The sequence below is a fragment of the Oryx dammah genome, unplaced genomic scaffold, assembly GCF_014754425.2.
Source record: "Oryx dammah isolate SB20612 unplaced genomic scaffold, SCBI_Odam_1.1 HiC_scaffold_18, whole genome shotgun sequence".
Lineage (NCBI taxonomy): Eukaryota > Metazoa > Chordata > Mammalia > Artiodactyla > Bovidae > Oryx > Oryx dammah.
In genome coordinates this window covers 60,436,493-60,461,017 of record NW_024070202.1, presented here as the reverse complement: position 1 = coordinate 60,461,017, position 24,525 = coordinate 60,436,493, and the positions used below count along the sequence as shown (strand labels likewise).

Here is a 24,525-nt window from a genome sequence, read left to right as displayed (position 1 = left end):
ATGTACACACCTTGGTCTGTTCCCTGGCCATTCTGATATGACCTAAGGGTAAGAGATTGGATGATTTTGCACAACTTCCCAGGTGATTTGCATATGACTCCTGGCTCAATATGGGGCTTCCCTGGTGGTTCAAAAGGTAAAGAATCTGCCTGCAATGCAGGACACCCTGGTTCAATTCCTGGGTCGGGAAGATCCCCCGGAGAAGGAAATGCAACTCACTCAAGTATTCTTGTTTGGAGAATTCTATGGACACTAACTCCCTAGCAAACAGAGTCTGCCAACACACAGGTGGGTAAGAGCAGGACCAGGGCCACCTCGGAACCTTGATCATCGACACACACCAAGCACAGGGACGCTCACCTCTCCATCAGTCTTGGAGTTTTTTTGCTAAAATGTAGAAAAACAGATTCAGCTAAAAGATCAAATGGGATGTCAAAGTCAAAATTTGGAATATGACAGCATAAAAATGAAGCTCTGTAAAGCAAGTTGCAAAGCTGAATACAATCCTGCAGAAGTGTTCTTCTTAGAAAAAACATGTTAAGACTACCAGTAAAAAAGGAATAACATCAATTTTTTTTTCTAGTTTTACAAATATTATTGGAGAGGTTTATAAAAAAGTTACTCTGATGCACCAATGGTTAAAGTGGAAATTACCCAGTGTTTATGGAAAGCAATTTGATGATATCAAAAGCTTTAAAAATATATATCATAGAAATGCTAGTTCCATGGATTTATTCTAATGACATGATCAAGGATGTACATCAATGCTGAGAAGCAAAGATGTTAATTGCTGACTTATCTGTAGTTTTAAAACACTGAAATACTCAGTAAAAGAGCTTGGCTAAATAAACTGTAGTACACTCATATAGTAGCAACTCTTTAGTAATGAAAACAATGCATATAACTGATGTGGAAACATTTTCAAAGAATTCCCACAAAAGATAAGGTTTTCCACATAACAATAAAGCATAAATACCAATGTGTACAAATGAATATTAATATTAGTGTGTGTGTATGTATATTCAAGCAAAGAGTATTTGCAGTTATAAAATAATACCCAATGATTTCTAATTACTGAAGAGAAAAGTCTGATTTATGTTGGTTATGAAGGAGGTAGAAAGAAACCCAAATTTACACCTGCAGAATTTGAGGTTAATAAGCCAAAGGTCATATAGAAATGTGATAATGATGAAAGCAAAAATGGACCGGAAGCAGAAACAAAAACAACAGATTATATTCAGGACAAGGCTGGGTTCTGATCTGCAAACTAAGTAAAAAGAAAATCTAGGTGGTAACTAATTAGCATCCATAGCAAGACAAAACTTTTAGGACAATATAAACTGCATGTCACACCATGATTAAATTTCAGGAGATTCTCGATCTGATTTTGATATGGAATCAACATATGTGAATAACCCAGTCACCAGCCCCAAATAAGGTTTCTCCCACAATTGCCATCGCCCCTTTAATTTAAATAGAATCTTCAGCCTCCTGTGAAGTAGGTCTAACGAAGTCTAGATGCTTTCCGGGCTAACTACTCTTGGTTACACTTAATCAGAACTGAATAAACAAACTCAGTATTAGTCACACTTGTACAAGTTATTCCATTCCGCTGCAGCCAGAAGAGATTTTCATGTGATCCTGTTTAAACCAGCTAAACATCTGGAAAATGTGGAAACTATTCTGTAAGGCACAGGAGGACCACACGCTCGGAGGAGACATCGCTTATGTGGCTGAGGTCAGGCCCCCGGGGGCTGGAAGGAGAGAGCTTACTGGAGATGGCTTACTTACTATGAAGCCAAGTTTTTTATAATCCCGGGTGTACATGGACTTGCGCTTCTCCATGCTGCCACTGCTGTTATTTGGTTCAGACTCTGCATCAAAAGCAATTCTTCGAAGTTCAAATATGATGTCCCGCTGAGCCTGAAGGGGTTAGGAAGGAAAAAAAGGGAGGGATAGAGAGCTGCCTTCATTCTGTGATGTTTCATCTGCTCCCTCATTCCCCAGGGTCTAAATGAATCACTGGGTACAGGCAAAAGGAAAACAGATAAAGGGCAACCAATGTTCTAAGTTACAGCTCTGTGAACTTTTTCCCCTCCTCCTGCCACTCTCCCTGCTGGTCAGCCCTGGCTCCACAATTATCCTCATGGCCAAGCCCCCTGAAGCTCTGGTATCAACTGCCCTGTGACATTCTCAATGAGGGCCCCAAATATGATGGAAGGCTTGTGATTGGAAAAAGCCAAGTTAGAGGATCTTGAAGTCCTGTACTGTCAGAAATAAAGTGAGAGGCACATAAGGTTTAAGAACAATAGGTAGGTGATAAGGGATCCCCAACTCCACTGAGAAGTGACTTCATAGAGACAAATCTGAAAAATGGTTAAAACGGTAAAGGTTCTGTGATGCATGTTTAACCACAATAAGAAAAAGGCATGTATCTTTCACATAAAAAGGAGGAGGTTTCCAAGAAGGGAGAGCTGTTCCACCTCTGGACGCACTGCCTTTCGAACTAGAAGTCATAAGGCAGTCTCATCTCTCTGTGATGATTGCACTTGGCCTTGCCAGAAGTGTGGGGCACATTAGACGGCCGCTGGAAGCCTCTGGATCATTCTTAATCGCGTGGCCTCACGCCACGAATGAAGTGCTGCGGCGGTTACACACTTCACATGTGCGTCCACATCTGCCAGAGATCAGACCCTCACGTGCCAATAACGAGTGTTTTCCTTTCCAAAGCTGCAGCGCTGTTTAAGCTGCAAATATGCTACAGCAGCGCTCCCAGCTGTTTCCTCTCACTCTGTCTTCACACAGTAAAGTTCCCCCAGAGCCTTTTGGATCAAGACTTAACCTCTCAAGCACAACAGCCAGAGACCTAGAGAGATCTATAGCAGAGAGCCAACCGACAGAAATGGAAGCCCAGAAATCAGATGTAACCTGGGACCTCTGTGGCTCTGACCACTGCAGAGCTACCAAGTGGCTCTGTGTCCTGGGGACTTGACTCCAAAGCCATCACCAATGAAGGTACTGGAGCCAAGTGTCAGTATTTGTAGTCATGCGACGTCAGGCTTTCTTATCCAATAAGGAAAGAGTCTGCGTGTGTTCGATACATAACAAAATAATTCATTTATTTTATTCTATGATCCTATGCATGCTTAGTCACTTAGTTATGTCCAACTATTTGCAACCCTTTGGACTGTAGCCTGCCTGGCTCCTCTGTCCATGGAATTTTCCAGGCAATAATACTGGAGTGGGTTGCCATTTCCTACTCCAAGGGAGCTTCCTGACCCAAGGATTGAACCCCTGTCTCCTGTGTCTCCTGTGTTGTAAGAGGAGTTTTTACCCACTGAGCTGTCAGAAAAGACCTCTCTGATTCTAGATTCACCAAAATTTTAAATCCATTTCCCTAAGTTCTGAGATGATAATAATATTATCATCATCAAAAGCCTCCTGGTTTCTAAGAAGCTCAAGAAAAGACTTTTAAGGATGTTCTTTCCCTCATATGCTTTGACTGTTGTCTAACGAACACTCACCTGGTCCTGTGGGTCCATCTTAGTCATCATCCTATCTTCCAAAAGGTTAAAGGTCAGCACCTGCAGCACGTACAGCTGGTGTGCCATTTCATTGTTGATGGCCCGCTGAGCTCGGATGACATGCTAGGGAGATGGTTCATGAGTGAAACTTTTTTAAACAAAGGAATAAAGTAACAGCAAATAACCTAATTTACCCACCCCACCCCCATCATGATGCCAAGTAGAACCTCAGAAGACCTCATTTGGAAGCACAGGGCATGGAGGTGGGTGGAACCACTTTCAGGAGAAAGATGAGTGCACAGGTGAGCCTGGAGTTTTCCTTTACATTTCAGGACCCAATAAGGTTCCTGATCTTTAGGCCAGAACTGGGGAAAGACCTATTGTGTTCAGGGAAGAGTGGAAGTGCCGCAGGAAATGGAAATTTGGTCACTATTACAGCCATATAATAGAAGGTATACCTAAAATGAGAGCATCTTGAGGAGAGCTATGGATTTCTACAACAGAAGCACTCCTTGCCTGCTTGCCTTGCCAGAAAAATAAATGGTACACATGTAAGCAGTTCTGCCATCCTCTTACCCTACAGCTGTCTCTGAGAAGTGATCCCACATCTAAACTGGGAAAGCTTTAGAAGCATCACAGGCAAAGTAACTATCAGATCTGTCATTAATTCATTGTGGACACTATATAGTGACCACTACCCCTACAATGCAGTGAGTGAATTTTTTTTTTTTTTAGAAAATGACCCTTCCTCTTAGAAACAGAACCAAAATGGAATAAATATAAAAGGAGTGGCAGGAAACTATAATAGGTGGGCCTTTGTCCCCTCAAGGGCTGGGTTTGAAATGGAATTCAAGGCTTGGACCTAATATGCATCTGCTTTGGCAGAAACCACAGTTGTGCCTTAAACATGCCAGTCAACCAGAGATTTTCCTGGTGGTTCAGTGGCTAAGACTCTGTGCTCCCAGTGCAGGAGGCCCAGGTTCAATCCCTAGTCAGGGAATTAGATCCTGCATGCTTCAACTAAGACCTGGTACAGGCAAATAAATAAATACTTTGTAAAATGCCAACCAACCAGTCAAAGTGGTGAAACACCCACTCGAATGAGTTATTTTGAATTGCTAGGCCCAACCATGTCTTGCTGTCTCAAGGAGTTTTCTCTGCGTGCCCTGAACCTGGCGTGCACCTGGACTCCACAGCCTGGCTCTAAGCACCATGATGAAATAGCCAATTAAAGGAGAGGTGGGGTGAAGAACAAGACATAGAAGGAAGTCGCTGAGCCAAAATCAGGTGGGTTGGAGGGTGGGAAGCCAAGCAATGGGATGGGGAAAAATCAAACCTCATATCTTCCAATCTTCCCAACAGAATGTTAATTCTTGGTATATGTTTAATGTCCAAAGTGTATGGACACTAAAGCATATGGCTATTTATTTTATTAGCAACTCAACAGTATCTTCACTCCAAGTTCTTGCCAGAGAATACCAACCAATCCTAATCTTCCAATCATCAAGGTCTCATTTAAAAAGTCGCACTGAAGTAAACTGATCTTTAAGACATGGTAGCTACAGTCATTTCACCCACTCCATCTCTGGGCATTCTAACTTCAACTGCCACACCAAGGTGATATCAACAACAGGCTAAGACTTTAATTCCAGGTTTCTACTCTTTCATCACCCTACTCTCCACCCCCTACACAAATACCTTCATTTCTCTATGATTAATATTATTGCTTCCACTTTCATTGAGAGCGAGTATAAAAAATAACTGTATTTTGAATCCCTCTGCAATTTCTACAAAACCATTCTTGGACAAAGAATATGTTAGAATGTTCTGACAATCCCCGTTTCAGATTCCAGTTCCAGGGGGTGGAAGTATGTCATCCTCCAAAGACCTGAGGTACCCCTTTTATCAAGTAATGAAAAGTACACTCATATGGTTTCTCTTTATCCTTAACAGCCAGGAAGTTTAACATCAAACGTGATGACAAATTGTAGTCATTATTATTGGCTTTGGATTCTAGAATATTTATTTTATTTGCCCTCATAAGGTTTTTAATTTTTAATGGCCTCATGGTATTGGAATGTGTGTGTGTGTGTGTGTGTGTGTGTGTGTGTGTGTGTGTGTGTGTATAACTGTGTGCTTGCAGAACTCCTTTTTGGAATTACACACGCATAAATCTTTATTCTTTTTTTTTTTTGGTAAGCAGAAGAATCAATCACACATGTTTCTTTCAGCCTTTAGTTAAAAGTCAAGTAGCAGATAACGCCTTAGGAAATCTTGCTATTTGATTTACTTCTAAACATTTACAACATAACATGCAGAGCCTCTTCTCGACTGAGGTTTCAGGTATTTTTTGCATCACAGTGAATGAGTGGGTTTCATGCCTGACCTTTCTGCCTTTCTCTAGTAAAGTGGCCCAGGAAAATGATGGTCAAAATTTCAGGACTTCTCTGAGAGTCTGATATGTTTCTCTCTAGTTTCCTCATTAAAAATGGTATTATCTCATATTGGTGGATTTATTAAATTAGGGAGTCCCTAATTTCCTTAAATACAAAGCTTTAGCTTTTCTGGTGAGTTATAATAAACCTGCCACAAGGTGTTTCTCTCTTCCAGGGACCCCTGCCCTCCAATCACAAGGCCATCCCTGGGGGAAAGCTTTATTTATTCCATTTCCAAAAGCACCCTTTTACCTCCTTTCTACTTCCCACTGCTTGATCACAGAAGCAAGTCCCAGAACAAACCACAAAACCGAGCCAAAAGAGGAGATCCATAAACCCACCAGACCCTTCCTCCCCAGCAAGGTGCTCACAGCACACAGGTACTCACCGTTAAGATGATGGAACGCAATTGCTTCTGAGCCAAAATATTCGCCATCTCCTGTGGAAGAAAACATGCAGATAGAAAAGCATCAGTTAGAAAGAAACATTTCCACATGGCCCCAGATGACTTTATTCTGGGTGTGCTTCAAAACTGGATATCAGCAGTATTTCTTACCAAAGAAAGGGCTCAAATGGACAGTACTACTCAACTGACTTTGTGACTGTTGTTTAGATAATACAGCAATGTCCAAAAACAAAGGAAAGAAATTTGGCACTGGTGACTTCTTTCTTTCTCTTTTTTTCTTTTTTTTGAATTTCTTCCTTCCAGGAAAAGGTGAGTACTAAATCAAAATCAAACACTCCAAATGAGAGCAGTGGCTCTCCACTGAAATGGCTCATCAGCTTTTATTAGAATATATATGTGCAGAGAGTTGTTACTACAAGGCAACATATGCCCGCACCTAAGAGATTTCAATACTAGAGAGCCATCACTTTAAAGATCTAAGACTTCTAAAAGCCATTCCATCTGCATTTGTGCAAAACCAAACTGAGTAGTATATACACCAAGGCTTAATAGTCTATGCAAATGAACTGAGTGAAGTTTTAGCAAAGGACAGACATCTGGGCAGAGGCTATGCTCTAGGTCCACACCCAGTCTTCCTGGGCCTCAGTTCTGCAGACTGTGCGTTGGTCTACCTGACTGGCATAGAGGTTTTGCAGGTGATTTTATTAAATGACATGATTTACAGATGCTCTTTCTAAACATTGTCAAATAGATACTAAGGGAAAATTAAACAGTTTAATGCAATTGGGGTACAAACATGCAAAAGGAAAAATACTGCTCATATTCAGGAAGTCACTGGGATGTTTATTGGTGAAGGGGGTAATTTGAGGGTCACCACTCTTATTGAGTAGAGAAGAAACTAAGTTATAATTTAAAAACACAACCGTGAATTTGATCAAAGTCAAAATAAACTTGTAGAAAGCAAGGCGAACTCAGAACATGGGGAGGAAGTATAGGGGGTGCACAGGCAGGGCTGGACAGGAGCAGAATGAGGGCGCAGGGCCTGCTGAGTGCTGACGAAGGGAACGTGAGGACTTACAGTCAGAGGACACTCAAGGATGTCAACACTGCTGTCTACACCAACCTAACGGCCATCACCACCACAGAAGGAAAGCAGGTAGGAGAGAGAGGGATGGAAATGAGGAGCACTCTGTTAGACATCACAGCTTAATGTTAACGTCCCTGCTCATCCACAGCATTAAAGAGACATGCGTACAAATACTCTACGGTGATCTAAAAAGGCCAGAGATGGCATCAGTCAAAATCCAATGCTGAATCCTCTTCCAACCTCTTAAAAACAAGAAGGCAAGCACAAGAACACCTTCAGAAATAAGTTAAATGGTGATCCAGAAGGAACTGCCCTTCTACAGGGTGAAGAAAGCATGCCTTCTTCATGATCAAAACAGAAAGAGTCCATCTTTTTTTTTTTTTTCTTGGACCAGATGAATAACAAAGGCCCAACATTCCTTTCACTCCCTTTCTTTTATAAAAATAAAAGTATTGCTTTATTGCCACACACACACAAATCCTCTGTGCCTATGTTAGCCTGAGGTAGATGTGCTTAGTCATTTAGTCGTGTTTGGCTCTTTGTGATTCCATGGACTATAGCCCTCCAGGATCCTCTGTCCATGGGATTCTCCAGGCAAGAATACTGGAGTGGGTTGCCATTTCCTCCTCCAGGGGATCTTCCCAATCCAGAGATCAAACCCATGTCTCCTGTATCTAGTGTACTGCAGGGGGATTCTTTACTGCTGAGCAATCAGGAAGTCCATATTAGTCTATCAACTTATAAAGTTTTAAAATAAGTTAGAAGGAATGATATACTTCCAACATCTACTAGAGCAGTTATTATAATGATCTGTTTATGATTTTTATCTTCTGCAGAAAAGTATGGTCCTCTCAAGGGCACACAGACTGTCCTTTTCATTTTTGTATTCCCAGCCCACAGCACAATGACTGACACAGAGTAGGCAATGAATGTTTGATAAAACAGTCTGCTACCCTCTTAAAGGAACTGGAGCGTGATCAGAGAGAAAACGGAAAAATCCTTGTCCGTATCATGGATATTTTTTTTGTCCAATATTAAAGAATGATTTGAGAGAACTTGAGAATCTATGGAGAATATTTTATATCATTAGGATGATATAAAAGTATATGATTGTGGTTTAGTCACTAAGTTATGTCTGACTCTTGCGACCCCATGGACTGTAGCCTGCCAGGCTCCTGTGTTCATGAAATTGTCCAGGCAAGAATACTAGAGTGGGTTGCCACTTCCTTCTCCAGGATAAAAATATATATCCTGGATATAGATAAATATAAATATGGATATGAATACAGGCATACCTCAGAGATATTGCAAGTTTAGTTACAGACTGCTACAATACAGTAAATACCTTGATTAATATTAGCTCACACTAATATTTTGGCTTCCAAGTGCATACAAAAGTTATGTTTACACTATACTATAGTCTATTAAGTATGCAATACATTATGTCTAAGAAAACAAAGTACATAAAACATTTTTTTACCCTCCTAAAGGAACTAGTGTTTGATCAGAGAGAAAATGGAAAAATCCTCATCCACATCATGGATTTTTTTGTCCAATATTAAGGAATGGTTTGAGTGAACCATTAAGAATACTTTATTGCTGGTGGTTGCAATGGTAAAGAATCCACCTGCAATGCGGGGGACCTAGGCTCGACTCCTGGGTAGGGAAGATCCCTTGGAGGAGGACAAAGCAATTCACTCCACTCTGCTTGCCTGGAGAATTTCCACAAACAGAAGAGTCTGGTGGGCTACAGTCCATGGGGTCGCAAAGAGTCGGACATAACCGAGCGACTAAGCACAGGACAGACTGCTAAAAAATCATAACATCATCTAAGTCTTCACTGACTCAATCTGTTTTGCTGATGGAGAGCTTGAAAATTTGCAAGAATTACCAAAGACACCATGTGAATAAATGCTGTTGGATAATGGTGCCAGTAAACTTGGCTGAGGCAGGGTTGTCACAAACATTCAATTTATATATATATATTAGTATCTGTGAAGCACAATAAAGCAAAATGCAGTAAAACGAGGCCTGCCTGTATATACTGACATGGAAAGATGTCCACAAAGTCATGTTTAGTTTTAAAAGCATTTTTAAAAATAAGCAGTGCTTGCAGTTTGATCATATCTAGTGACAAATGATGTCTGAGGGGAAGTCTTTGTACAAAAAATGTAGGAAGTAGGACCATGACAGTCCCACAGGGGTAAGTAGGGCAGTGTTTCCCTCTCTGGGTATGCAATTATAGCTGTTTTTAAAACTTCTTCCTTTGGAATCTGTATTTTCTGATTTTTCTACCAAATCTTTAGGCTAAAGGGTTTGTTTGTTTTTTTAAAATAATGCTTATCAAAACATAAGTGTTTGTAGAGAAATTTGGAAGCGATCTGACAAACTTCATCATGGAAATAATAAAATGAATGATGGCAACTAGTTGTAAAAAAAAGGATCCATTTGCCCACCTAACAACAATCCCCTCGCCCATAAAACAGCACCCTTTCCCTTCATTTGGGCAGGAAAAGGGAGCTTTTCCAATATCTGAGAGGCAGGCATGACCCAACCCCTCACATCGCAGGGAGGGTGACAGGGTACCATTACACAGGAGGCAATTATACCCCCGCCCGAAGCTCAGTGCTCCCTCAGGCAGGTCAACTCCATGAATGCAAAACAAAACATCGCTCAGGTTTGCCTGCCAAGTAAAAAGATTTGACTTTGGTGGTATCCTTCTTCAGTAAAAGTAGAAATAAGATATAGGTATTCAAAAATCCTTCCAAATTCATTAACATTTTGAAAAAAAAAACCCAAATAATGGAGTCCTACCAATGTGTCTGACCCCGAGTTGGAAAGAGATGTTGAAATAAACAAAATTTTTTGACTGAAGTGGAATTTATCCAATGTCTAAAAGCTTTAAAAAAAACAAACAAAAAGGGACATTCCTGTAAATCCAATAAATAAGTGTTAAGGTTATGTTTTAATCTAACTGGAGTAAGAAAATGGGCTTGATGTCTCCCAAGTATCAGGAAGTTCTTTGCCAGACAAATACAAGGCCATTCTGCAGGATATGCTTCCTTGACCAGTATTCAATAGGATGCTTTGCAGATAAGAGCAAGAGTAAGGCTGGGATTCTAACATGGACTCTTAATCAGCTCAGCAACCAGTCAAGTTCCTTACCTCTTTGACTCTCAATTTCCTCATTTATAAAATAAAAATAATAAGATTTTCTATAGATATGAGGATTAAATGAAATGACATAAAACATGTTTGCAAGGCAGACACTCAAATATTATCAATGACAGGCTTTGGCAAGTTTTCCTATTTGCCAAAAATTTCAGAACTTTCAATCTTTAAAAACATAAATCAATCAATAACAAATATATAATATACAGCAAGATATTACCAATTAGCTTGAGCTTTTGCTTTATCAGACTCCACTGATATTCAAAAAATAATGACAAATAAGCTTTTCTTCATTATGAACTTGTAATTTTTAGGGCCAACTCTTTCTTAACTCACTAGAAAATATTTTAAAAATTAAAAATCAAAATACTTCTTTTCTTTACAAACAATAGTCACTGATTCATCCTAAATTCAAGATAGTCTATAAAGTCCAAGTTAATTTTCTATTGACAAGTATTGTCATTTTTATTTCAAAGACTAAAATCTGAATTTTCTGCTGGTTGATAAACACTTTTTCTTAGTTGAATTGTTTACTTAAGTGATTTAATGTTATTAGACTACCTTTTGTGATTTAGTATTAATATAGTAATGTATGTACAAACTGTGCTATGTCGGTTTCATATAGCCTAATTTTTCAAAAATAAAAAAGATCTGATTAGCAGAATTCAAGCCTAACGTTAATGGCATTTCTAGTATAATGGTACCCCATTATATTTTCATTGTTATCATTGCCCTGGAGTCAGCATAGATTGGCATCTAATTCCCTATTTCTTCATGGTCATTCAATTCCAATTAATCAGATTAACAGTAATTTTAGTGTAACAGAATGATGCAAGGGGTATGCATCTTACTCATGCAGTGGTCTGAGTGAAATCATAACACTTGGGGTGAGTGTGAGCTTTCCTTTCCTCTAATCTAGCCACAGAGGGAAAGACAGTTTCAAGAGTCTAGGTCAGTTGAGTCAGAGTCTTAGTTCTGGCCTGGCTCTTAACCCCACTCTACAAGCAGCTATCATTGGTCTGGCTAGGCATCCCTGGTCTGGCAAGCAGAAGGATCGAGCTTCTCTGTGATGCTCATGTCAGGCTTGTGAACATATGCAGGTAACTTACGGCCTGATGGGAATTATCATGCTTCCAGTATTTAGATATAAATATAAAAGGAGCAGCCCTACCCATGATCCCACTTAAGATCTGCAAAGCTGCCCTGAAATATCCAGCCTGGAAAATAGGCTTGGGGAGGGCAGGCACCTCCTGGCTTCAGCCAATACCAAACCAAAAGCACAGGAAATTAGAAAGCCACTCTGCTTATTGTGCAAATGTAACTCCTAGGAATCAGCAAACAAACCTAAATGGAAAACAAACCAGAAACCCTCATATTTAGCCACTGAGGTTTAAAATCCCTGGCAACGAAAAAAATAAAGTAAAAAAAAAAAAAGTAAAATTCTTGCCACAGTGTTCAGTAGCATGCTAACCTTCTAAATTCTTCTAAAACAATTTATTAGTAACTGTCATAAGCTCCCTAGTATACTTTCTAAATGCTGGAAGATCTCATATTTTCATCTAGCTTCTAAAGGGAGTCAATTGTGACCAAGGTAACAAGTATGTTATGTTGCTGGGGAAAAAAAAGAAAGGATTCTCAGATGTGAGCCAAATTCTAAGACATGCAAAAGCGCCACTTCTTCCACAGGCACTTTATAATAGTGCTTTCCCTCGCTGAAGAAGAACCAAAGATTGACAGATGACAGTACTGAAGGGTATGTTCCAAGCAGGTACTTTTAAGGAGTTCCCTCCTTCTGATGACACAGAGGAGAGGAAATGAAATGCTCACTCCTCCTGGGCACATCCACACACGGAGAGCAGAAATATCGCTAAGCAAAGAGCCTCTCACAGATGAAAGGTTCTCTCAACTGCGGCAGCAATTTACACATTTCCTTTCCCATCTTCCCACCTGGCATCTCCCCCAGCAAAGTGTGGCAGTTCTCAGAGTCTAGCTTTCCTCATCAGGAAAATGGGGACAATCCCTCCCTGGCTCCAGTGAGTATCCAATGAAATGACAGAAGACCACAGGGGCTTCTAACTCTGCATCCATCACGAAAACAGTTTCCTCTTTCTTTCAGCTCTTTGTTTGGGGCTTCTATGCTGGGTTTCACATGATGAAAGGGCTTTACCTCTGAAACACTTCATCTCCAACTAGCTCCCACTGGATCTGTGAATGATCCCAATCTGGCCAGGCAAACCGCCAAGAAGCAGAGAACTCCAGAGGAGTTCTTGGGATTGGAAGGGGAGGGCTCTCCCTGCACCAAAGATTGTCAGCCCTGGGCACAGGCTTTAAGGCAGAAGAAATGCAACTTACCTGCCTCCTCTCATCAGGGGCCTTCAGGAAAAGTGCATTAATCACTGCAATGGTATAGGTCTGGATTTCTTGATCTGTCCTGTAAAGACACAGAACATCAAAGTCAGAAAAGACCACCCCTCAGTGAGACCATGATAAGGGTCATGATTATTTCCCCAAAAAAGGTGAGAGAGAAAGGCAGGACCCAGAGAATGCAGTCAGCACTGTGTATTTCAACCATGAAAAGCTGGAAACATGTGAGGAGACAATTACTATTGCTAGCCGGATAAAACACACTCACCCAGAGATATAGCTGGCCAGCTTGCTCTCTTCCCCTCTCCTCTATCAGAGTTAAAAATATGGACCAGTGTGTGTGTGTGTGCGTGTGTGTGTGTAATTTTCTGTCTGATGCACGGAGTACATCTGGGAATAGTTCTGGGTGTCCCCACATTCCTGGGCTTATTATAGAGGAAACTGCTTTGTCTCCATGGCAATATTACATATTCTAAAAATCTATTTTCAACTAGAAACTTTTAAAGAACATGAAGGATAGGTTTCTATGTTTACAAATTTGTTTTTCACAGGAATGATATCAGAAATTCCAAATGAAGCCAAGATCTACAGTCAGGTTGCATGGTAAATAGTAAATATTAAGCACAGCACAGCACAAATAGTAAATAAGAAGGACCCAGGGCATAAACAAAGAGCAGAGGCCAGTGAGCTACATTTAGAGATAATTTAGGAAGAGGCAGAGCTTATTACACAGCCTCAGGAAGGATGAGATTTTAAGCCCAGTGTCCCACTGGCTGGCTGTGTGGCCTTGAAGTTCACAGGGTGTCCCTACACAGCTTCCTCATCTGGAACACTGGGTAAAAACACACTCACTTCAAGGAGCTGCTTTTAGGATAAAATGAGGTAATGCACATAAAACCTTTAGCACAGCACTTGGCAAATAAGAGACTCTCCTCTTGGCAAAGTGCACTGTAAATGCACAATGATGCCCTTGAGATGCAGAAGAAAGATACAGACTTTTAAGTTGATACAGGTCGCATTCAGGGACACATGAAATTGGTACCACTTCCAGAGTGATTTCACACAAAATCATTTTAGAGCATGGGCTAGTTTTCCCTGAGGCCACAGTCTATAGCTTGTGTGACTTATAATTTTATACTCTAGTCACCATCTCCTACCCCCCAATGAAGGAAACATCTAATGCACTTTGGTAGTTTAATATAAAGTTTAATTATAAACACATAGTCAACATTTTTGGTATATTGAGAACGACTGAATACTCCCTTGAATCCCCATTCTACACCCCCAACCCAAACAGGCCAATCAGGTTTCCTCTTGAAAATCTGCCAGTGTGACCTGAGAGACCAGGGGCAGCAGTTACTGGGAGCCAAGTCACATTACTGCCAGCCAATATGCCAGAGAAAAGCCCTGTTGTGAGAACTCCAAGGAAGCCATAGTTTCTGTCCTTCCCAAGGCTTAGCTACTCAAGTCATTCCTCGGGTCTATAAAACACCCCAGTATCCTTTCAATAAACTCCCTGTCCTAGCTCAGGATGCTTCTTGCCACCTGCGATCCAAAATACTTTCATTGATCAAGTGGCATCCTACAAGGATTCCTTCTCAGGCTCGCATCATCAGAGGCAACCTTACTAGTTATCTAAGGGTGGGGAGGAGAGATTCCCCCAAAACCCAAGGCCGCTAAGGCAGCTATTTCATAGCTCAAGCGTCTTAAAATTTTGTATTTTATAAAATACACAAGAAAAAGTTTATTGTAATCACCTGGAGACAAATAAAGAAGTCTGGCTTTAAAAACTCCTAATTATGAAAATTCTCATATTGCAGAAAATACTGTATGATTAAGGATAAAGACTCTATTGAGAACGTAAGAGAACAAATTGCTTTATTGTATCTTATTAAAAGCAAAGCTCTACACTATCTAGCAACATTTATCAGAACTGAGCCCCTACCAAGGCACTAGGGACACACTAGTCTCAAGAACAGGCAAGGGGTGCACCCAGGGCTAGTCACTGTGCCATGTCAGTGTGAAGGGGGACAAACATGAGGCATGGTTTGATTATATACCAGATCAAGATTCTTTTTCTGTATATATTTAATCAAACCGTCATGGGAGCTGTCTGCCTGAAGGACGTTCCCTCCCCCTGTGGCAGCGTCGATCTCGCTCACCCTTGGAGATGCGGAATGAGTTGGCCGATGGTGATCTCCTGTGCCACCTTCTGGTAGAGGTCGTGGCTGTTGAGCACCATGGACTCCAGAATGGCCAAGGACCGCTGCAGGATGGAGACATCTATGGCCGACTTGTTGACAAAACTTGCTATCTGAAAACCCAAGAGGGACACAATTGATCACTCACGGTAAGCAGAGCAGAGAAGGGAGCAAATGAAGTCAATCGGGAGCTCGTTTAAGAAACACCAGACATTCAGTATGAAAAGTACCTGGAATTATAGCAGGATAGCCAGAAACGCATGGTGTCAACAATGACTGTTCACCACCTTATTACAAACTGCTATTTATGGCCTATTTCTCTAATTTGGTAATAAGCAATTTTAGAAAGGAGATGGTTTCAAAGAATTATTATGTCTGGTGTTTTTGGAATGGTTCTTCTGAGTTTCAGCTTTCAGGGGCAGATAATTTCAACACATATATTGTAAGAATTCTTGTGTTTCTTTGAGACAGCAATTTCAACATATACTAATAGCCACTGCCTCCCATTTCCAGGCTACTCCTTCACCCACACAACCCATGGCTTTTATGTTCTTACTATGCTTCTGTTACATTCTTAAGGGACTCACACAAATCACACTTGTCAACACAGTTCAACTGGCAACTTTTCAGTCACTGGCTAATCTCCTTTTTATTCCTCAGTGAAGCACTCTTTCCCCCATTCTTCCCATTTCTTATGGTTAAAATAAATACTTCTAATCACTCTTGAATTTAGCAAATAGGAAACCAATTAAATTAGAAGTGCTAAAAGTTAAAATAGTCATTTAAGCTCTAAAATACATTCCCTAAGGAATTCATCACTAAAGCCTCAAACATAATAAATCAGAGTGTAAGAGGGAAGTAAAATAAGGGTTAGAATAATGGATCACAGAAACCCAAACACATGGGTACCATAAAGGTTTTATTTTAGAGGCCTCATTAAATGTTATTACTGTTTGTTGACAACTCACATTAAAATGCTGTTATTATATCATCATCATGACTGCTTTCTTAAAAGCTATTTGGTTCCATGACAAATTGACACTTATAGCTTCCCCTTATCAACATGAATATTTCCCTTTTTGCTATTGCATTGACCCCTTCTCCTCATTCCCTCTCCATCTTTGCACAAGATAAAATTCAAAGGCACCATGGCAACTTACAGTTACTAGTTCAACCATTTATAGTCCAATGACTCCTCAGTGACAGCTGAGGGTACAGTGAAAAACAGAGGTGGGCAAGTACAGTTATCAATATGCTCTCTGCCTCCATATATACTTGGATTTCGGGGGTAGAAAATATACGACATAAAGAAGTAAAGTAACATTATACTAGTATATTCCAAAAGGGTACTATTTTATAATATAGACTGTAGGAAGAGTATGAGATTTTTAAGATTCTCCAAAGACTGCTTTAGCTCCTTTCACAGCTAATAAACTTCTTCACTGTGTTTCCTGTCCCTGGCAAGCCCTTGCCTTAATCCTCACTGTCTGGGTCTATTCCCCTATCAGACCTACCACAATGAGGCCACTTTTCTTTTTCTAAGTCCATCTTTCTCTCACAAAAATCCAATGACCCTCATACTGTGATAGGGATAACGCCTAACTTAGACCTCTTCTAAATCCAATATTAATTCCTTGACTTCCTCATCAACGCCACACCAAAAACTTTTCATGATCCCAGTACAATTCTTGACACTTATTGGAAAAGAGAAGAACTCACAAAGTAATATGTTGACAATACCACTGATTTCTCCGCACTGCTTCCATTTTCCTTCCATGCTCCTATTCTTATTTCCATTGAGTAAATTTGGATGTACCTTTAAGACTCTGTGGAGAATCTTCTAGTTGAAAGTTTATGATCAAACCCCCTCCTCCACCCTCTTGCCTTCATCCCCTTTTCATTCATTCAGGTAATAGGTGTTGACCATGTGCTACAAAACAGGCTTACACTGACCTAGGATCTGGAAATCAAGAGATGAGCAAACCCACATGATTTTTAACTTCAAGGACCTTATAATCTAGCACAGATGGACACACAACAGTCATGTACTGTAAAGTATGTTACATGCTTGCTCTTGGGTCTCCTGTATTGCAGGCAGGTTCTTTACTCTCTAAGCCACCAAGGAAGCTCTGTGCAATGTCTACCCTCTCATATACACGCAGCTGTGTATGCACACTGGCACACTGTCCAGCTCACTTCTGGGTTAGTATGAGAGCAGCTTCTTCAATTTCCTCTATGTTCAGGATTTCTCTCTGGTACAAATTTACCCTCTACTTCGATAAATATGCCTTGACAGTATTTCCTTTCTTGAAATACTCAATCAAAATGCTCAATGTTTTCCTGATACAAAGCACAGTTTCTTACAATGGCTTTAAAGTTCTCTACAAATTATTAATTCTCACCTGCTCCCAACAGGCTTACACAGGGGTGGTAAAAAAGGTAATGGCCTATGCTTTAATTCAGACACTGTATCCCATATACATATTCCATTTCCATTTGCCATTTTTATATATTTATCATAAAAATAACCTCTTACCTTCATCAAAGTATTGTTTAAAATTAATATTTTCCATTATTTCAGCTCTTCCTTAACATACAGAGACCATCATTTCAGCAACCCTAAAGTAGCTTACAAAACTTTGCGTAACACTCTAAGCTGAGTACTGCCTGGCAGAAAGCCTGCATATAACTCTTTAGAGTTAATGTACAATTCTGTAGGAGATACTAGTTGTCTTTTGAAACTAACTTCTATCTTTTGCCTTATTTATCAGTAATTTTAACTTGACATTTAAATCACCCAATACTTTCATCTAATGAATACTAATAAACAAGGTATCAGGGCTGACTGGGCAAACATGATGACTGTCCTCATTGGTGAATGGACAACTTCATGAAAGTTTGAATGTTACTTTCGATGTCTAGTTTAAAAACCACAGGTCACAGTATAGCTATAGAAGGTTAAAAATCATCTTGTTAAATTTTAATTTCCCTTGTCTTCCTTAAAATCAATTGTGACTTCCTTTGCCTTTAAATTTTTTCCAGCTCCATTTCTGTACTTTGGCCAACATGGGTGAGCAGCCTAAACCTGTCAAAGTACAGCTTCTTGAAAGTAGGTCTGTATCAGCGAGAAAAAGGAGGAGGAGCTAACAATAATTATATCTATTACTTCCACAGGCTTCCACTCATTTAAAAGTGCTACCTGGAACTTTGGGAAGGTTATACACACAATGCCGTACTTAAAATGGATAACCAACAAAAACCTACTGTACAGCACGTGGAATTGCTCAATGGTATGTGCCAGCCTGGATGGGAGGGGTGTTTGGGGAAGAATGGATACATGTATATGCATGGCAGAGTCCCTTCACTGTATACCTGAAACTATCACAATATTGTTAATTGGCTATACCCCAACAAAAAATGTTTTCAGTGTTAAAAAAATAAAAATTAAAAGAAAAATAAATAAATAAAAGTGCTACTTAGATAAAACAGGAATATTTGGGTGACTTTTAAGAAGTTAGGGGGCATCACAGTGTATGAATCAATAATACAACTTTTTAAAATCATAGAAACACTTTGAATTACTTAGAAAGAGACTTTAAAATTATCCTCTGTTGTCAAAACTGCAAAGATACATGGAGAACATGGAGCCCCTCTCCCATACTTTAAGTTATTCAGGCAGTGGTCCATAAATCTCTCAAGCTTTTAAGAGGCAAAAATGACTGGGTCTCTAAACTGAAATTGGCTGGATGTTTATTTAGGCACTGAAAATACTGCAGAGTGAACCAGGCCCTCCTGCAGAGCTAAGGTTTCAAGAGCATTTGTATAAAACTTTCCTTCCAAGAAAAGACTCTGATGTTATACTTGGCTAGGGTAAAACTAACTCATAACACAGAAAGTTTTAGGTTGTTTTTCTTTGATTTCATTTCTTTCTTCTCCATGCCTTCTGACCCTCTCTCTAAGTCACCAAGTCTTTAAAAAGCAGCAACATTTAAAGATTGGCATCAAGGGATTCCAAGTTTCAAAGTGTTCATGAAATGATATTACTTATTACAGGAAAACTTTGTAAACTAGACTCGAGATTCACACATAACAAAATAGATAGCAGAGAAGGATATCAGGGCTGGCAGGGAAAAAATATTTCTCCAAAGTCGTATGAATTTGGCATTAATAGGAAGCCAAGTCTGGACCACAGAGATAAGCATCTTTTGTCAGCACATTTCCTAGCTGATTTTTGTCTAGATAAAGCTCCATTTAAAAGACAGTTGCCTGTATACAATTCCTGGGTTGTCAAAGTGCTGAATTTGATCCAGCTAATGAATAAAAAGATAACCTTACAAAAACTTTCAATTATAAAGTCATTTTCTGATGACCACTTTTTAAAATTCACATAAGAAGTGGAGCTCGAAGTAGCAAGGCAAAGGAAATAGAATGGCTAGGAATGAGGATGGAATGCATTATAAACATGTTGTCTTCTGAAAAATACTCAGTGTTTAGTTTAAACTGCCAAGACTGCTAGTCTTTGCTTCCTTGTATTTAATATGGTTTTTTGGTTAATTTCAGTGATCGAAAACTATTTTCATAAGCAGTTAGAAAATTGGATTATTGTCATTCTCTCTAACCACATCACCCATTTAAAGAAAGCTACCTTTGTCATTCCTTTCCATTCATGGCTGAAATTTTACTTGAAATATATTTTAAATATGGTGGCACTGTATTATTTTTTTTTTTACTTCAAGTTTTAGAGTTTAGAAAAATACTTCCAAAGCAAATTTCATTTATTTATTTTCACAGAAATGTATTAAGGTCTGACTCTATGTCACGCCCTGAGGAGAGAGGCCAGAAGAAAGCCATGGTTCCATCCTGGCTTTCTTGGACTCATGGTCTTGGGAGAGCCCATCAAAAGAACAAAAAATTCACAGGAGAGTGATAAGTGATGGAACAGGGGCATGTACAAGATTCAAGGAGAATGGAGAGTGGAAGAAATCAGTTAACTCTGCCCCAGTGAGGTCAGGGAGGGCTGAACAGGAGGCAATGCTGTTTCAACAGGTCTGTCCTCTGTCCTTCAGAATCTCTTCTTTCCAACATCTAAAGTGCAGGTGCATGCTGATGCGGGAGGGAGCCCTGAAATGGGGGACCAACGACACCCCCTCTCCATACATAACCTCACTCTACCTCCCCAAGCCTCTGTGTCCTCCCCTCCTGACCAGGAACACACACTTACTGCTCTCTTCTGCAAAGGATTGCTACGGGAATCAAGAGATAATGTTGCTGAAAGCACAACCTAATTTCAAGGAATTCACGTTGAGAACAGCATTGTTTTTATAGCAAAAGAGGCTCTAATATCAGAAAAGCAAAGCAATTTGAAAGTAGAAAAGAAAAGCCCACCATAAATTCAGAATGAATTAAAAAATTTAAGTATAAAAAATGTCTGCAAAACCCAGTATCTTCAGATTTAAAATTGCCTCCCTAGAACTTTTTTTTTAAATTGGAAATATAGTTGAGTTACAGTGTTGTGTTAGTTTTAGTACAGCAAAGTCATTCAGTTTTATATGTATATGTATTTACATGCACGTGTGGGTACTCAATCTCTCAATCGAGTCTAACTGTGATCCCATTGACTATAGACCTCCAGACTTCTCTGTCTATGGGTTTCTCCAGGCAAGAATACTGGAGGAGATTATCATTTCCTTCTCCAGGGGCTCTTCCTGACAGAGGGATTGAACTCTCATCTCCTGAACTGGCAGGAGAATTCTTCACCACTGCCCCACCTGGGAGGTCCATATATATATATACAGACATATTTTTTCTTTTTCAGATACTTTTCCATTAAAGGTTACTAGAAGATATTGAATATAGTTCCTTGCACTATATAGTAAATTCCTATTGTTTTCCTATTTTATATATAGTAGTGTGTATCTGTTAATCCCATACTCCTACTTTATCCCTCTCCTCTTTCCCCTTTGGTAACCATAAATTTGTTTTCCATCTCTATAAGACTGTTTCTGTTTTGTAAATACATTTATTTGTATTACTTTTTAGATTCTACATGTAAGTAATATTATATAATATTTGTCTTTTTCTGACTTATTCACTTAGTATAATAATCTCTAGGCTCACCCATGTTGCTGCAAATGGCAATATTTCACTCTTTTATGGTTAAGTAATACTCCATTTCTCTAGAACTTTTATCTTGGAAAGACAAAATACAGTGATTTTTTTCCTCTGCATTTAAAACCTAATGCTTATATTCATCACCTGCCACCACCAAAGGAGAGTACTTCCTAACACACCCAGATTACCTTGGCTTTCTCTTCTACACTCATTTCTCTCTCTCTCTCTCCTTTTCTTTTTTTCTAAGCAATTCATGCCACTGACAAATACAGGCAAAAAGAGGCTTCATCCTTCTTTGTGTGTTTTCTTAAAAGTGAAGAAAGTGAAGTCCCTCAGTTGTGTACAACTCTTTGCGACCCCATGGACACCAGGCTCCTCTGTCCATGAGATTTTCTAGGCAAGAGTACTGGAGTGGGTTGCCATTTCTTTCTCCAGGGAACTTCCCGACCCAGGGATCAAACCCAAGTCTCCCGCATTGTAGACAAACACTTTACCATCTGAGCCACCAGGGAAGTTCTTACTACTCATTTTTTTTTTTTGGCTTTATGCCCTTATGTAATAAAAAAGGATTCAGAGGTACATCAAGAAGACCTTGGGTTCCCAAACAGTTCTTGCCTGAAATAAATAGACGACAGCATTCAGGTATTCATTCTCTGAGACTTCCATTCCAAACAACATCATTCGACAGACTAAGGGCTCTACTATGCTCTTCAGTTTAAGGCAGTAACTCCCTCCAGGTACTGATTAACTTCAAAAGGAAAAGATGTAACTTCAGAGTGGGGAGACCCAGTGGTATCTGCTGGGTATCAACCACATAATCAAGGTCACCATTAATAAGAGATATCAACATCACATATTCTAATGCGATCCTCTAAAAAGGGCACATTACTTCTCTGACATTCTTGCCAAAAATGCATAACCTTGATTTAAGGGAAATATCAAACAAACCCAAACTGAGGGACATTCTACAAAATAACTGACCAGTGTTCTTCAAAACTGTCAGTCATGAAAGATAAGGAAAAACTGAGGAACAATCATATTGGAAGACACCAAGGAGACATGATACCTAAATGCAGTCTTGAGTCCTTAACCAGAGAAAAATGGTGAAATCAATTAATAGTAATAGTCTTGTAGCACTGTTAATTTCCTAGTCTTGATAATACTGTTATTATGTAAAATGTTATCATTAAGGAAGTTCGTTGAAGGTCATTTGGAACATTTTGTACTTTTTTGTGTGCAAATTTTCTATACATTTACCATGATTTCAAAATAAAAGCTCTTAAAAACTCAAGTGACTCAGCCTGGATTTTGTTTTTATTTTCTAGCTTTCACAAAGACTCTCTGAAATTCTTTATTTTAGACCACTCTTCCCAGGAATCTAGACCTATAAGATAAATATATGAATTCCAAATATCTCTTCATTCCCAGTAACAGCAGAAAGAAAGATGCCAATACATTTAGAAACCATTCCACAAATACAAAGAGAGGAAAAATAAGTTAACAAATTAATAAGGATGATTCTTGATTTACTACTACGTTTAACAGTTGAAAAGTCAAGGCTATTCATTTTGGTTAGAAGACTGGAAAGAGAATTGTAAATTTGCAGATGTGTTTGTATTACTATTCACCTGCTAGGAATGGGGGGGGGGCTCTTCTGCTCTCTCTCCTCACACCAGGTCCACTTTTGCCTGCCCCTTTGCTAGCTTCCTCCTAAGGACAGTAGGAGCCAACTGAACTAGCTGATCCCAGAGACACTTACTACAACAAGATTACGCGTGAGCAGGCTTACTCTGCCTAAGAGGCATGGACCCAAGCACCCCTTTTCCTCTTACATTTCTGCTTCAGACCCAGTCATGTAGCAATCAATATATTTTCCCTCTTTCCCTTCTCCTGAACATCTAGTTGAGGAGAGACGGTTCAGGAAAGATACTAGGAACTCTAGTTAGGGCTTAAAAACAATGGAATCCAGAAGAGGGGTTTTAACATGTCACCTTGACTTCCCTCAACTAGGGGTTCTCTTGTACAGCCCTTATGATCCCACTGGGGAGAAAATGTCATTTTTTATATAGAATTTAGGCCCTCAGACCACCATATATATAATACTATCAAAAATCACACTCACCCTTTAACACAAAGAACAAAAGGAAACAACTTTGTGATAAGCTCAAAGCATAGAAAAATACCTGTAAAAAAAGTAGTGGTTTGAGCTTGGGAAGCACAATCTGAATTACCTTCTTAATGAATGCCACCGAAAACGTATCCCAGGACACTATTCCATGGTCCATCAGTTCCACAAAGGCCGTCAGGGTGAAGGACAGCATGTCTCCAAAGCTGGAAAACACAAGGAGGCGTGAGGGTGATGGGCCCAGTTCAGCACAAGGAGAGACGGCAGTGAGAGAGCTTTAGAAAGATGAATACAAGCAGAAATGTACAAGATCAGTGGGATAAGCAGCTGGGCCACAGACAACGTCTTACACACGTGGCTCAGTAGGAAGGAGGCAGGTAGCTTCACAGTGAGAAGCCAGGGCCTCTGAGGGACAGACCTGGATTCACAGTCTCACTCAGGTGAGCTATGTTGCCCCTGAGCAGGTCCCTTAGATTCTCTAAACCATCGTCTTCCCCACTGAAAACTTAAAATCTGTTTCATAACAAGGCTGCTGATAGAGCACTGAATAAAGGGCAGCATATAAGCATTCAGAAAATGATAGCTTAAAAAAGCTCCTCAGCAAACAAATATTAGGAAGAGGGCAACACGCTTCTCTTATTATCTCTGGGTATCCAACAGGGAAGGTTATAAATAATTCTATTAAAAGTATGAGCACTTTGCAAAAGATTCATGTGGCCCATATATCCCTAGGGGTGTGTGTGTGTGTGTGTGTGTGTTTGGTGAGTGCATTTACACACATACATACACTTATAGATACAAACATATATGTAAGTAAGCATATTAATTTCTATGTTACACTGTCCAGCATTTTAACTTTAGTTAACAGGCTTTATAGAGTACCTTTCTAGAATATTATAGATAATAATGATTTGCTGGCCATTGACTTGCTGTGGTTCAAAAGCTGTAGGAAGTGTCTCATGAATGAGTTAGAAATTTAAACAGATCAGGCAAACTCAGGTAAAAGAATGCCTTCTATAATAGCTCCACCCACACCCCTTACCAGACAACAACCTGGTTTCTAGTGCTTTCAAAACAACTTTGAGAATCTTTTACAGAAAC

General features: G+C 39.7%; 1 protein-coding gene across 3 annotated transcripts in view; it reads right to left on the bottom strand.

Annotated features, from left to right (window-relative positions):
- Positions 1–24,525, bottom strand: part of ELMO1 (engulfment and cell motility 1) — a 568,433-nt gene that overhangs the window by 337,611 nt on the left and 206,297 nt on the right. For 2 of the 3 annotated variants that reach the window (XM_040260178.1, XM_040260177.1), the window contains exons 8-13: positions 23,531–23,630; positions 15,150–15,301; positions 12,976–13,054; positions 6,348–6,398; positions 3,525–3,647; positions 1,792–1,923 (exon numbers count right to left, since the gene is read on the bottom strand). In XM_040260178.1, coding sequence (XP_040116112.1) covers positions 1,792–1,923; positions 3,525–3,647; positions 6,348–6,398; positions 12,976–13,054; positions 15,150–15,301; positions 23,531–23,630 — 637 coding nt within the window. Of the gene's footprint in view, positions 1–1,791; positions 1,924–3,524; positions 3,648–6,347; positions 6,399–7,443; positions 7,489–12,975; positions 13,055–15,149; positions 15,302–23,530; positions 23,631–24,525 lie in introns of all 3 variants that reach the window. The other variant, XM_040260181.1, reaches the window with a different exon arrangement.